This window comes from Paralichthys olivaceus, chromosome 14, assembly GCF_024713975.1.
Source record: "Paralichthys olivaceus isolate ysfri-2021 chromosome 14, ASM2471397v2, whole genome shotgun sequence".
Lineage (NCBI taxonomy): Eukaryota > Metazoa > Chordata > Actinopteri > Pleuronectiformes > Paralichthyidae > Paralichthys > Paralichthys olivaceus.
The window spans coordinates 11,433,256-11,447,290 of record NC_091106.1 but is presented as its reverse complement, the minus strand read 5'-3'; the positions used below and the strand labels follow the sequence as shown (position 1 = coordinate 11,447,290).

Genomic DNA, 14,035 nt, shown 5'->3' with positions numbered 1-14,035 from the left:
CATACCATTCAAATATTAACTTAAAATAGCTTTTAGAAGTTAATCTTGCTAAATATGCAAAATGTGACGGTAACAGATTCATTCTACAACAGAAAACAGCTTAAATTTTGATCTTAACAAATGCAATGAACTAAGTAACATGTCAAAATAAATTATGGGTCAATATCTGGCACCTCTGAGGGCAGAATGCATTAGCAAAATGAGCCTGTTATCAATCATCGAGGCTCTGATTTTTGTATTTTAAGAAATTGTACAAGCATCAAGCCTCCTTATCATCGGCCAAAGGTTACAAGCACAACAAATTTGCATGTAGATCATTCGGTATCAAACACTCCCAGGGCTATGATCATGTGCACAAGCTTTAGGCAAGAAGCAAACTCTTTTCAAGCTTTTACTTAAACTCTCTCTACCTTAGACATGTAAGAGTATGCTGCTAGAAATCAGACTCATGGTATGTCTAAGAAAATATGTAAGAACATTTAAATCTCTGAGTGGCATGAACAAATTTAGATAATAAGGCCTAGTTAACACACAATGTGAAAGCATTTATTTGGTAATGACATTTCTATAAGATAAATACAAGATATGAAGTGCTGCATGACGTACAGCATCTTTAGCACCCACTCCAAACAACTAACAATTTACTCTCAAGCTTTCTTAGCAGACGGAGATATACTTACTAAATCAATTACTAAACCTATATCACTATAAGAGCTCTTCTTTTGATGTGGAACAAATTTCTTGAAAGTAACTGTTGCACCAGGAACATGGTTTCCAGGCAGTTTGGTCATTAAATGAATTAAATTACTGACAGGACACAGCCCAGCATTCAAGACTAAGCCTACTGAATTATTCATTTTTTAAGTCTCCATAAAGCAAGGTTTCCATTTAAGAAGATATCTAATCCAAACTTTGGATACTAACATGGAAATCAATCACATGCATGAAACCATATTTGTGTGTCCAGGCTCAATATACTCCATGACTGCTGGATTCATGTGCAGTGCTCATGTTCAGTGAAAGCCACTTCTCTGATGTCATTATACCAGTGGAAAGAGTGTCTTTGATTGGGCTGTCTGGGCAAAGAGACAGCTTGCCTTCCTTGCATTTGGCATTTCGGAACAGACGGTACATAACAGTGTTGCTGACAGGCACTTTAAGCCAGCATCTGTTAGAAAACGTGTGATCTAGTGTCTCTGGCACGTCTGATTTTGCTATCGTCAAAGACAACAAACTTGTGTTATCCTTTAATATGACAATCATGAAGAAATTTCACAGGCACTAATAGCTTTGAGTTAGGAATTTATCAGCCAAATAGCCTGGATACTGTCTCTATGAATTGCAACCAGGCGCAAATGCTGGATTTACGGAGCCATCTATGGGGACCGGGCCTGCCCTCCCTCCTAGCAAGAGAATCAGGCAGGATAAATCCAAGATGTCTGACTGAATGCTCGACAAATTCACTAATGATGCCAAAATTATGTCACATTAAGCCCCACGCCTAAAACAAAATGTCAGTTCCTGTGAAATATCACAATTTCTTTGAATGCAGGCTAATTGTGGGAAATACAACTAGTGAAATTAGTGAAGGCTAGCCTGGTGAAAGTTCAGGCACAGTATTATCCTGACTAATCAGTCTTGTAAATATGCTTATCAAATTGCTCTGCAAGGACTGAATTTTACCGTCCTGACATGCAAAAACAATATATCAATACTGCAGGTTTAATATAACAATGAATACAAATGCAACCAATGAATATAAATGCACATTGACATGATACAAATACAGAACTGCATTAGCATACACATATACATTGTTCCTGCATTTATTAACGTAACCCTGTGAAACTGACTTTCAGTTTATTTCAATAGTAATAAGTATTTAATGAAAAGTTTCTTGTTCAAACAGTCTCATTCATCTTAGAGCCATGCTTTTCTTTTAATTATTTGGGGGGGGGTCAAATATAGCTGAGAAAAAGACACGGTCTAAAATCTGTGAAATGTCTCAAATCTTAAAGGATAGCCTGAATGAAACTGCTCCAGAACAGTTTACATGTGCCTTTACTAAACTACCCAGGGGTTTCAATACAATGTGGGAAACAGGGAAACAGTGAGAATCAAAAAGTCAGGACTGCAAACCCAATAGGATTTCAGTGTTGGTGAGTCAGACCTCAGGTGAGTTGATATACTAGGGGAATGACGCAGCAATACTTGCTCACAAAACAGCTAAAAACTATAAAAATATTCAGATAATTTATATAGTAATTTTGGGGTTTTGTCACCAAGAGTAAAATAAATGTCGGTGCACCTACATAGACAAGTATTAAGAGAATGCACTTACTGTAATATCCATAGAGCACAGTGTCCTCAATTTGCCCTCTTGTCTCATTGTTTTCTGCCCATTCCTAGATGGAAAGATGCAAAGGAGAGGTCCACGGTGAAAATAAATATTACGTTCAACAGTTAAGAGAATGAAGCAAATATGATAATCAGTGAGAACAGACATCAATTAGAAGCTTATTAAAAAAACAAATCAGTATTTCTGAATACTGTATTAATTCCATGATTTATACGTTTACCATAAAATTATAACCAGTCACGACAGGCATGAAACAAAAACAACAATACAATGAGGAATGAATGAACCCAGTACCCTGGAGGAGTAGGTTGTGCCAAACTCGCAAGCGTGACGTCTCTGACAATTTTGTTTATCTGGGTTCACAAACTGAATTCAGGCATAAACAGAGGATGACACAAACCTTCCAGCTATGGGGGGAGTAACTCAAAGCTTTCAGACCTTTGTCTAAATCCATTTTTATTTTCTGTAGCAAAGGTGTGGCTCGTAAGCTTGGAGCTTTTAGTTTGAATTGTCTAATTAGACAAAAACAAATGTTAAGAAAAAGTGTAATTATTTCCAGTTTCTGCATGTTATGATTCTAAAGGTACTGAGAAAAGCTTGAATGATCTTTTCCCAACAGAAGATAACATTCCCACAATTCTTTCATCTTTCTGTTTAAGATTGCTGATTAAGTGAGGGATTGTGTTCTTGATGACTTTACTTGTGCAATCTATGTCAGTTGACTATTATTAACTGATAAAAAAACAGAACAAATTCCCTTAAGCTATCGAAGCATTTCACAACCCAGAGAAATCAACAAATTGCCTGCTGTTCCAATGAAGACATCATTACACACCTTGCTAAATCATTAAATAGATAGAAACAAATGCAATGACTTGGCAAATAAGACTGAGCCAACAAATGCATTGTGCTTTTAATTTAGACAAAGACATTGTCCACAGTGGCTGAGAAAATTACAAAGTAAAGTAAAAGGCTCCCTCTGGAAAAGTCATTACTATTTCTCAAACTGACAGTTAACACAACCCATACTAACCTTGTAGGTACCATTGGGATACTTCATGAACGAAACAAGGAATATATCCACCGGTAGAAGTGCAGAAGTTATCAAAGCAATAGCCAGTGCACATATTGCTGTGATGGTTGAAACAACTTCACTTTCCTGACGACTTTGAAATTTGCGAATGTAGACCCAACAGAAAGCCAGGATTACCTAAACAGGAAGAAGAGTAATCATGTAAAATTAATGGAGAATAATACATAAGGGCAAAAAAATTACAGAGAATAAAAAATATAAACAATTTAGAGAAAGAACTGTGATAGAAGCAAAAGCGATAGTTTTGTTTTGCATCTACATGTAATCTCACAAAGATACAGCTCGTACATTCAGTGGATATATAAGCGACATCAACAAATTCCACATTTGTGTAGCATTGATCAGTTTTGCAGAGCCACACTTTTTAGACTTCATATTGTGTTCACACTAGGCAAGTGTAAGTGTTAGGGCTGGGCAATATGGCCAAAAATATTAATATCAATCAATATTGATAATTATCACAGTAAATGTCACATTATTGTTTAAGTTTAAAGACGTTTTTTCTCCTGAGTGACAGTTGTGATTTCAAACTCTTCTGTATGAGCAGAATATAATACTCGATAAACAGCAACACATTTTACAAGTCGAGGTAAATCAGTGATTTGTACCTCCTCACTGTGCTGACACATGACAGAAGCAATAAACCAATATAAATGTGACTTTTGTCATTATATTGTGATAATTATCGATATTGTTTTATTCCCCACACCTAGTGCGTATTGCTTATTGCAAAAAAGCAGTACTCAAACTAAAGAGTCAACACAACCAGGGGTTATTTATACACAGAAAATAGCCTGCATGTGCTATGTAACAGCTGATCTGATTATATCATACTCCCTCTGTTTATCCTCTGTCAGCACAGCAAGAACACAGACTGGAAATAACCCGAAGTTGACTTCTGATACGAAGCAGAATGAATGTGTCTGTTAGACTCTACCAGACAAAAACATTTGAATAAATTCATGAATTCACTCATGTATTCTGTTGCTGTTTTACATGACAAAATAACGAGATAAAAAAAATAAAAGGATGAGAAGTATTGTCATTGTAATGGACAGGAGACTCATTAAAGACTGAGAGGCAAATGAGGGGCTGCACAATGACAAGGTCATATTCCAGGCACACAAGCTGCGAGGAGAGAGGACACTGCTAAAACCAGTCCCGTCAGATCAAGGGCTGCCATTCAAAGACAGGATCAATTAAAAGGCCCATGGCCTTAAGCCTCTGGCTGCTTGTTTTGCCAGGTAATGACACAAGCTGTGCATCCAAATAAGATCAACTGAGAGGTTTGTTCACATAGACAGGAGGAGGAGCTGCTGCTGGTGGTGGTGGTGGGTAGAGAGGCAGAGCAGGTTACTGGCATGAGTCTCCTCTGGGCGGCTTCAGATGTCACTAAGCAGGTGTCAGTTCAGATCATGTGCAGGTGAGTTGTACAGCAGCTTATTTACCTGATCATGTGGGCGTCCATTTTAGCAGCACTGAAGTTACAGTCTGCACATGACACAAAGACTGACGCAGTGCTCTTACAGTATTTTCACTCAAACGCACGTCATTATTCATTTGGAAGATTATACAGTGAGGACATTAAAAACACCGCACAGACAGCTAGCTGTGTGACTTGAGAAACAGAAGCAGCTATATTCATTCCATGTACAATAGATTAACAAATACACGCCCCCCCCCCCCCCCCCCCCCCATTGTCGTCGTCGAGGTGTTTTATGCTTCTTTGAATATAATGAAGTTTAAAGTATATTAAATGCGCCACCGAGCCTTTCCTTCACAACCACAGGCTGTTAAATGTATCACGGCTAATGTTAGCTAGCACCATAACCAGTGTTGACGTTAATACACCGCAGCCATGTCGCGCCGGGTCCCACATCGACTCAATCCTCCTGTTCTCCCGCTACACACGACTCAAACCAAACCGACCGCTGCACGAAGCTGCCTCGCTGGTTTGCACTGGTTTACACCCGCTTACCAGGAGTATAAAGGTGAAAATAGACCATCCGAGCAGAGACTCGGAGAGCAGCGACTGGGCCGCCATCTTCACTTCCTGCAATAACAAATCCACGTGTTTCTGCTGACGTCATCGCGGTGAAGGGTAGAGGGCGAGCAGAAGCCGTGACGTCACCGCAGAGAAACCCCCCCCATATCTTCAGTTCACATGTTCACTTCATATGATCACTTCATATGTTCACTTCATATGTTCACTTCACATGTTCACTTCACATGTTCACTTCATATGTTCACTTCATATGTTCACTTCATATGTTCACTTCACATGTTCACTTCACATGTTCACTTCATATGTTCAGTTCATATCTTCAGTTCATATGTTCAGTTCACATGTTCAGTTCACATGTTCAGTTCGTATGATCACTTCATATGTTGTGTTCATGAATCCAGACCGTGTGCCGGAAATAACAACAGTTTTAACAAACTGTATAACTGAAGAGCTTCTCTGGTGCTGGTAACTTTACCACTGTCACATTTATTATACCTTTAGTTTACCAGAGGCATCAGATGTCAGCTGTGTAGTAATACAGGCAACTATCAATGGTGGGAAAAAGTACCCATATACTTCTAATGCAGATAACAGTGGCAATATCATCTTTACATATCAACGATGATTGTAACCTTATAAGAGATAGATAGATAGATAGATAGATAGATAGATAGATAGATTGGTTGATTGATTGATAGGTGGATAGATTAAGGGCAGAAATTTGACTAATTTATATGTTTGCACCTTTCAAATGGCCTCAGGAAATCTAAAATCAATATTTATTTGTATTCTCCCTGTTACACGTCATATAATCACCAACATAGAGTAACTTCCATTGATAGTCTCACAATATAACAGAAATCAGTAGTCAGTCTGCAGCAACTTGAGAAACAAGCTGGGATGTTCTTCTTTTTTCTATTTTACTGAGTGAGGAGAGGGGCCATCAGTCCCTAACAGCCACTGTGTGTATTTATTTGAAGTATAAATGCATCAGCAGATACCTCTAAAAATGGTTCTCAAGAGATATGAGCTTCATTGAGCAGGGGATCCAAACTCATGCAGCCACGGGACTGTAAAAACTTTTCCAAGCTTGAGGTATTTTTTATGCATGATGAGATTCCCCCCATACGCCAGGCACACTCACCTCTTGCTTCAGTTCTTATCAAATGTATTTTGCATACGGGCCCCATGGTATCACAACATAAAGAATCTGCTGATTTTTCATTCTACCTCCATTTTCACAGTCTTAAGTGCATTGATTCACTGAAGTCTGCTCCATTTGGAGACTCTATTGTCTCTACACCGGTCTCAGTGTGTGCTGTCATGCTTCACCATGTCTGGAGTTATTGAGACAAAATTTGATTTCCAGTTTAAACTATTACTTGAGTAATTACGTTTGCAAGGCTTTGACATGGTAACATTGTGAGTCGCAAATAATTTTCAGTTTTGAAAATGAACATAATACGTCTTGGGAATGAGAAACTTTCAACTTTCATACTAATTAATTCGTCACTCTCTATTAATTCGGACACCTTTTGAATTTAACTCGCTGGAACCAAATAGTGCACTGAAACTTAATTTACATAAATGGAAAGACACTACAGGTGAATAGCGTAAAAAATATATAATTAGAATAGATTAAAAAAAAACTATAAATCAGATTGTGACTGATGAGCTCTCAGTAAAAAGCTTTAGTATATTATACTGGAAAAGTTTGATTGAGGTAAGTTGTACTGAAGTGGAGATTCCAGGTTCAGGATTACAAAAAAAATCCTTTTCAAATAAATGTCCAGTAAGATTCAATAGTCAACATTTTTGTTGGAATCCAGTTAGTCTAAAATGTGTATTGTGGATGTTTTCATTCCATTGGTCTGAAAGGAAACACGTAACAGAAGAAGACATCTTAAAAGCGACCCTTTTACTTGTAGTGTCTCAAACATTAATTTTACTGATGTAATTCCTTCACAATTCATTATTCACTTGCAGAGCAGAGGTGGGTCTATTCAAGTCAAATAATCTTTAAAAATGTCTGCATGAGGCAGTTTAGCAATATGTTGAAAGAGATGAGAAGCAGGAGGAAATTGTTCTTTGTATTATGTTATGCAATGCTAGGCAACATTACGTCACATTGTGTTGTGTTATGTTATGAGATTGAAATGTAAATTAATGTACTGTACTGTGAGTGCAATATACTGTATGCAAGAAAGTATTTGACAATAAATCATTTTATTGTAAAAAACTTTAAGTTCAAACTTTAAATTACCTCAAACTAACTTTCATTGATTTTTAACTTAAAACTTTGTATTTGAAAATACTCAAGACTACCCCTGCACCTGTATGTTCGACACTGAATGTTGGAGTAGATATCAAAGAGAACCTGACAGCTCTCCCAGTAAAGCTGCAACCAACTGATTTCCTTTCATTAAATTTCAATAGGCATGTCAGAATTTCAAGAATACCTATAACTAGAGGCCAAACTGACATGGAGTTGTTCACATCTGTTGAACTCCCTTTGTTTTTGTCTGGATACTGGATACTTTAATGCCCAGGTGAGCGCTCAGAGAAGATGAATGAGACTTATTAATGGCTTTTGTGTTTTGTAAGAGCACATGAAAAGTACACACCAGTGGTTATGTCTCCGTACAGATTAGTAACACACAGTATGCGGTTTTAGTCTACAGCTCTTTGCCATATGTCAATTGAGCGAACAATCCTTTAGAAAGGACAGGTGTTTTGCCTCTTAACCCCTCCAACAATAATGATTTGATGAGTGTAATGAGAGCATTCTGTTTGTATTCAAGGCGAAACAATTGAGGTTGTGTTTGTACTCCAGTACAAACATGATGCTGCATGCGTGTAGAAACACATTCACAGAAGCATGTGCACAAACATTCAAAGATGTGGTGTTCATTATGAAATTGAGTGCACTTGTGCTGCATTGGGGGGGGGGGGGGGGGGGGGGGGCAGAACAAAGTGATTCAACAGTAAATTGTTTCTGCATTGTTTACTTTGAAGAACACACACTTCTCTCATGTGTGTCCGTGCGCATGTGTGAGAAACTCAGGGAATTGAACCTCACAGGAAAACCAGCCATTTTTTTCTTGTGAAAGAAAAAAGGATATTAGTGGCATACATTTTCAGAGCAGGGAACAGAGAGCATGGTGGGAAATGTTATGGTACTCTTCCTGGCCAAAAAACTCACCGAAACTGTTCACTGTCCATTTTGGAAATATAAGAATATCTTAATATCAGATATGCAACATCAAGGGGAACCAAAGCTGTTCTGTGGGCAAGAAAACTTAATCACCTCCTGCTGCAGAGCATATTTGGCATTGGAAGAGACGTTGAACCTTCTCAAGTTCTGTATTCGCAGTAAATGCCCAAAATTTTATTCGAAAACCACCAGACTTTAACAGCAGATTCTCCTTTCAGTTCAACAAAATCAAGCGGTTTGGTTTCCACAGATGTGAAGCTATCATGTGTCTTACAATACCTGACGATTACTGGCAGCAGTTCTACGTGTCAATGATCAGACTCATCACAAATTCAAATTCAGTAGCATTGTGCAGTGAACAGATCTGTAATGTGCCACTATTCTTTAACCTGATTAAGCCTTCAAGTTCTGATTACCATAGCCAGAATAAGGTACTTCCCAAATGTTTATATCTTAAACATATGTATACTCCCAATGGATTTTGCATCATCGACATACAGCAGTTACCAACTGCCCAATGACATAAAAGAAAGAAGAAGTAAAAAATAAAAATGAGTAGTAGCTTTTGCAAAATTAGAAATAAAACACCCAACATGGTACACAGTAGCATCGTCATTAAACAATTTCAGTTTAGCCAGCCATAATGATTTAGTGGACGTAATGAATATGAATAGAATATTCTATTAGAAACCCATGTAAAAACTATAACCAAAATAATGTCTTTCTATAAAGTCACTAGTCTGAATATTGGTGTCCATGCAAACATAGACAATGTATGCAAAGACACCTTCTTGCACAGTTGAATCATATTCTACTCGAGAAGAATCTACCTTCTTGCAGAATTTGCTGACACATGCAGAGCACAGCAGAGTGGGCAATCAGAGAAGCTTTAAGCTATTTCATCTGCTGGTTTTCTACCACTTCTGTTCTTCCACAGTTCCCATTTGAAAAAAAGGAATTTCAAAGTGCGCAGTGAACCATTGCACCGTCCTGACCTGGGAGTATAATTGGAAATTCTCTTAATATGTTGTCATTAAAATGGCATTTCCTTGTCTGGGAAGGACCCATTATAGCCTCCTCCTCCGCCTGCCCGTCTTCTCTCTCCCAGTGTCATTCTTCATGCGCTTTATAGTTAAAAGATTGACTTAACTAATGAGTCTTAACTTTTTTTCTCCTCCAATCTTGTCGTCCTTCTCTTTACCGTGCCACTTAATTCTTCACTCCCCTCGCTTCACTCTTAATTTCTCCTCCTCACTCTCTTCTGCTTCCTGTCCAATCTATAATAAATTGTCCACTATTAGCTAGAACACTTTGTTAATAGATTGTTTTCGCTTGGTTACCTATTTTATTGTTTGGAATAATACATTTGCAGGCTCTGTAATCATTTTCCATCTCTCCTCCTTTATCTGTTTTACTCTCCTTACTCCCAGGAACTAAAAGCAAAAAAAAAAGGACAGTTTTTTTCCAGAGCAGCTCATCTTACCTACCTACAGTTTAAGTTACAGAGGCAACCCACATTAGCCATCAATGCCTGCACAACAAATACCATGTTAAATAAGAAATGATGCACTATATTTATAGATCACTTGGTAACCTAGATCCAAGAGGACTGAATGTCCACAAATCACCTACCTATCCAATAGTAGTACCATTTCCAGAGTCCTGAATCCAAGCTTATTTCCTGCCTTGAAATTAAAGATGTTTGTGGTGAAGTTGTGGATTCAACCTACAATAATCCATTTTACTGCAGAACCTTCCGTACTGAATGAAATGAAGGTTGTTTTTCAGCAGCTGTCACAATAGAGCTGTTTAAATTCCCTAAATGAAAAGGGAAGGAGCTTCAATCAATGCTTCCTAACCTATCTCCTTTAGCATAGGAAACACTGGACCATCTTTTATGAATAGACAAGAAGAAATGTTTCCCACAAATCATTGTGGCATCAATATTTAAAGGGACAAAACATTGTAGATTTACCTGGACAGACCCGTACTGGAAGTAAAAGAGACAGAACAGCTGTTTAATTCTACTGATATGATCACATTTGTCACAGTGAACAAAAGACATAAGGAAATTATAGTTCACAAAATCATCATCAGAACTAAATACAAATATAAAAATTCTTTCAATCTCCGATGTGGAATGGACATAATCCAAATTTTCTCCACTTGTATAAGCTTTTCTCCATGTATATTCCCCATGCTATTTTATTATTACAACATTAGTTTTGTTTTATTTTTGTTTTATATTTGACCTTTTTTGTTGTTTATTTCTGAGTAACTAATGGTTGAACCATAGATGATAAATGCACTGACAAAAATCACCAGCGTAAAAACATTTCTAAAAGAGCAATTTCTGCCTTTATATCTTGGAATTTTTTTCTTGTTGTGTCAGGAGGGTGCCAAACATGTAAATGTAATGTCTTGGGGTCAGAATCAGCATGACCATCTGTTTCTTCCCACATCCCCCTGTCTCCCTTATTATCTGACTTTTCACTGTGAAGTCTATTAAAGCTCAAAAGCCATGAAAAAGATATTTCTTAGACCAATCCAGAAACACAAGAAATGTCTTGAGGTGTAAATCTCCTAGAAAATTTGAGGAAAATCTGCTCTATAAGTTTTAAATGAATTAATTTCTGATCTATGGTTTGGTTTATGGAGAAACAAGAATTGTACATCCTTACATGTAAATACTGGACACGTTGCCTTCTTTAGTTGTTTAATTAAGTAATTATTTTTTATATCAATCAAATATTAAACTGTGTTACAACATATGAGATTGAGATAAGACAATCAGTAATAAGATAATTAGTCCCAAAATAGGGACATTTGCAGTATTACAGCAGCAAGAGTCAAAATAGGCATCAGTAAGTAATAAGTAGCATGCAGTGTAAGGAAAATAAAAATATAGAACAAATTAAATTCATATAGAAAAATATGAATTGAATTAATCTAATATATACAATATAAAGAGAGGGAAAATATGTGCAGTTCACAATAAGTCAAGTGAATGGATTGCACATTATCCAGTGATATTGCACAGACAGGTGAAAGAATATCACAGGTCAAATGATGGCCAGGCTCACAATTGCTCACTTAGTCCAAAAACACTCAAACACTCAAGTATTTTCATTTGTTATGAAATGAGGGGAAAAAAGAAAACCTGGGGAGCTGGTGAATAGAACTTCATTCGAGCTTTTCACACATTCAAAAATCAACAGCAATGTGTTGTTTGATAAACTATGTCACGGTTGGATACTCCACAGACCACAATGTGAATAGTTTTCATTTGAACCTCCAGAGAAAGGCTCCTTGAGGGTTTTGAGAGCATAATTAATTGAAGAACGACAGGAAAGTACAAGCTGAACATCGCCTCTAAGTTCAAGGTAACATATTTCACTCTTTTTCATACAGGTTTGGTTCCAGTGACCCACAGCTTGTCTTCACCCAGAGAGCAGAGACTAAGCTACAGCATGGCTTCCCACAACACTGTCAGTTCCAAATGAAGATGTGGGAGGATAGTGTCCAAAAGTCTGAGACCACTTCTACATTAAAATATATGGAGATGTTATGTTTGACTTTTATCAAACGTTATTGATCTCATTCTTAGAAATAAGAAGGTTATTATTTGTAATGAGAACATTAATAAAATAATCCACACATTGAAATAACTCCTGATGACACCATTGACACCACAGGTGCACATTTCTGGGGAAAAAATGAGACAGAGTGAGATTAACATTTTGATTCATGCTGTGCAAGTGACATTTTTCTCGGAGAGATGCTCTCACTTGTATAAAAATGTTCACACAATAATTCTCAAACAACAATAATCTCAAGGATATTTTAAAGCCGCCTGTCAGTGTTGGGGACCTTGGAGTTTATGAAATGTCACTCCCGTGAGCTTGGAAAAATTTACCTTGAGGCCACAATTGGTGGGTTGCATTTGTCACCTGTTTTTTACAGTGACACACACTCTGTCTATTTAGTGACAGCAGAAGCACACAGGTTTAGGTGATGCAGTAACTGTAATCTCAGGATGCAGTCCACAAAAAGCTTTGTCTATATTTGCAAAACTTTCACAAAACAAAAAGGGTTTTGTTTTAATTCGCAAATGGAATTTTCACCATTTTATTAAAACTATGTCTGCACCAAACTTGACCTGTAAGTGACACATGCATTTTACATAGTGATACACAATATCAGCAAACGCTAATAAAAGGCAGGAATAAATCTTTTGGCTCTGACCTTAGCTGCTCTGATTTGAACTCTTCATGGACATATGCAATGTTGCTGGTAAATGGTACATGATGTTGTTGTATCCTGGTCCATCAAGATGCCATGCCATTTTCATTATTTCACTTTGGCCCCAGTTTTGCCCTAATCTTAAAAAGTCAAGCCACCCAAATCACAAAATCCCTACATTTTTCTCATGGCAGTGAACCTTTCAGATACTTTTAAAATTGCAATGATTTGAAGTTATCCATCACTGAGACTTCCTCTGTAACCCCAACACAATTGAGGTGAGGAGATTGTCTTATATATTTTTTACAGAAGAAATATCTCCACTGTTGTGGGTTTTGTAGATGGCATCTTGTAGAGAAGCTAGAGTTCCCTCTTGGCCCGTCCAATTTAAATTGAATAAATGTATTTGATGTTAAAAAAGTGGACCGGAGGGGTAATTTTGTTTAATCGGAGTCTTTATCTTGTGCCTTTAACCTCTGAAAATCTGTGTTATCGGCCCATTGGTGGTAATAAAAGGTGCTTCCTGCAAGTGAAAGGAGAGTCAACACTGTGGGCTACACAATTCCCCAGAGAACAGTGGATGTGATACAGATTCTCAGACTGAGAAGGAATAAACACATCAGGGTTGAATTTACATTACAATGGAACATCGCAGCAGAGAGACAGGAAAGTCAAAATGGGAGTTTCTATATTTGAAGAAAAACACAGGGTTCTTACACATCTAATGCAAACCTTTATATTATGATGTATATATTTTGCATTCAACAGAAATAGCCGACAGCCACCTGCTTCATTCCAATCACCAGTTGTCCTTTAAACCATTTCCTCTTTGTTTCTGCCATCACAGTTTGGAAAAGTATACGTCTTTGTGTGTGTGTGTCCTGTGTGAAACAGGAGGGTGCATGAAAATCATCTGTCCAAACAGTGTTGTGTGTGGAGTCTGAACACCTGTTTCTTACTGACCGGGTGTCTTCAACTGTTGGTGTGCTGTTTCAACAAAAGTGCAGCGAGTCCTGCTCTGCTTTAAGCTTCATGTGGTTTCCACTGGCGGCTCAGTAATAAAACAGTGTGGATGTGGTGTGGAAACACTGCCAGACACATTTTCTATATGGGCTTTGGGTA

At 37.5% G+C, this 14,035-nt stretch overlaps 1 protein-coding gene across 1 annotated transcript in view; it reads right to left on the bottom strand.

Moving 5' to 3' along the window:
- The window catches only part of lmbrd1 (LMBR1 domain containing 1), a 53,151-nt gene extending 47,572 nt beyond the window's left edge, over positions 1-5,579 (bottom strand). The window contains exons 1-3 of the mRNA XM_069538840.1: positions 5,431-5,579; positions 3,393-3,569; positions 2,342-2,405 (exon numbers count right to left, since the gene is read on the bottom strand). Of these exons, the coding sequence (XP_069394941.1) occupies positions 2,342-2,405; positions 3,393-3,569; positions 5,431-5,496 (307 nt within the window). The 5' untranslated portion in view covers positions 5,497-5,579. The remainder of the gene's footprint in view (positions 1-2,341; positions 2,406-3,392; positions 3,570-5,430) is intronic.
- Between the last annotated feature and the right edge of the window lie 8,456 nt (positions 5,580-14,035).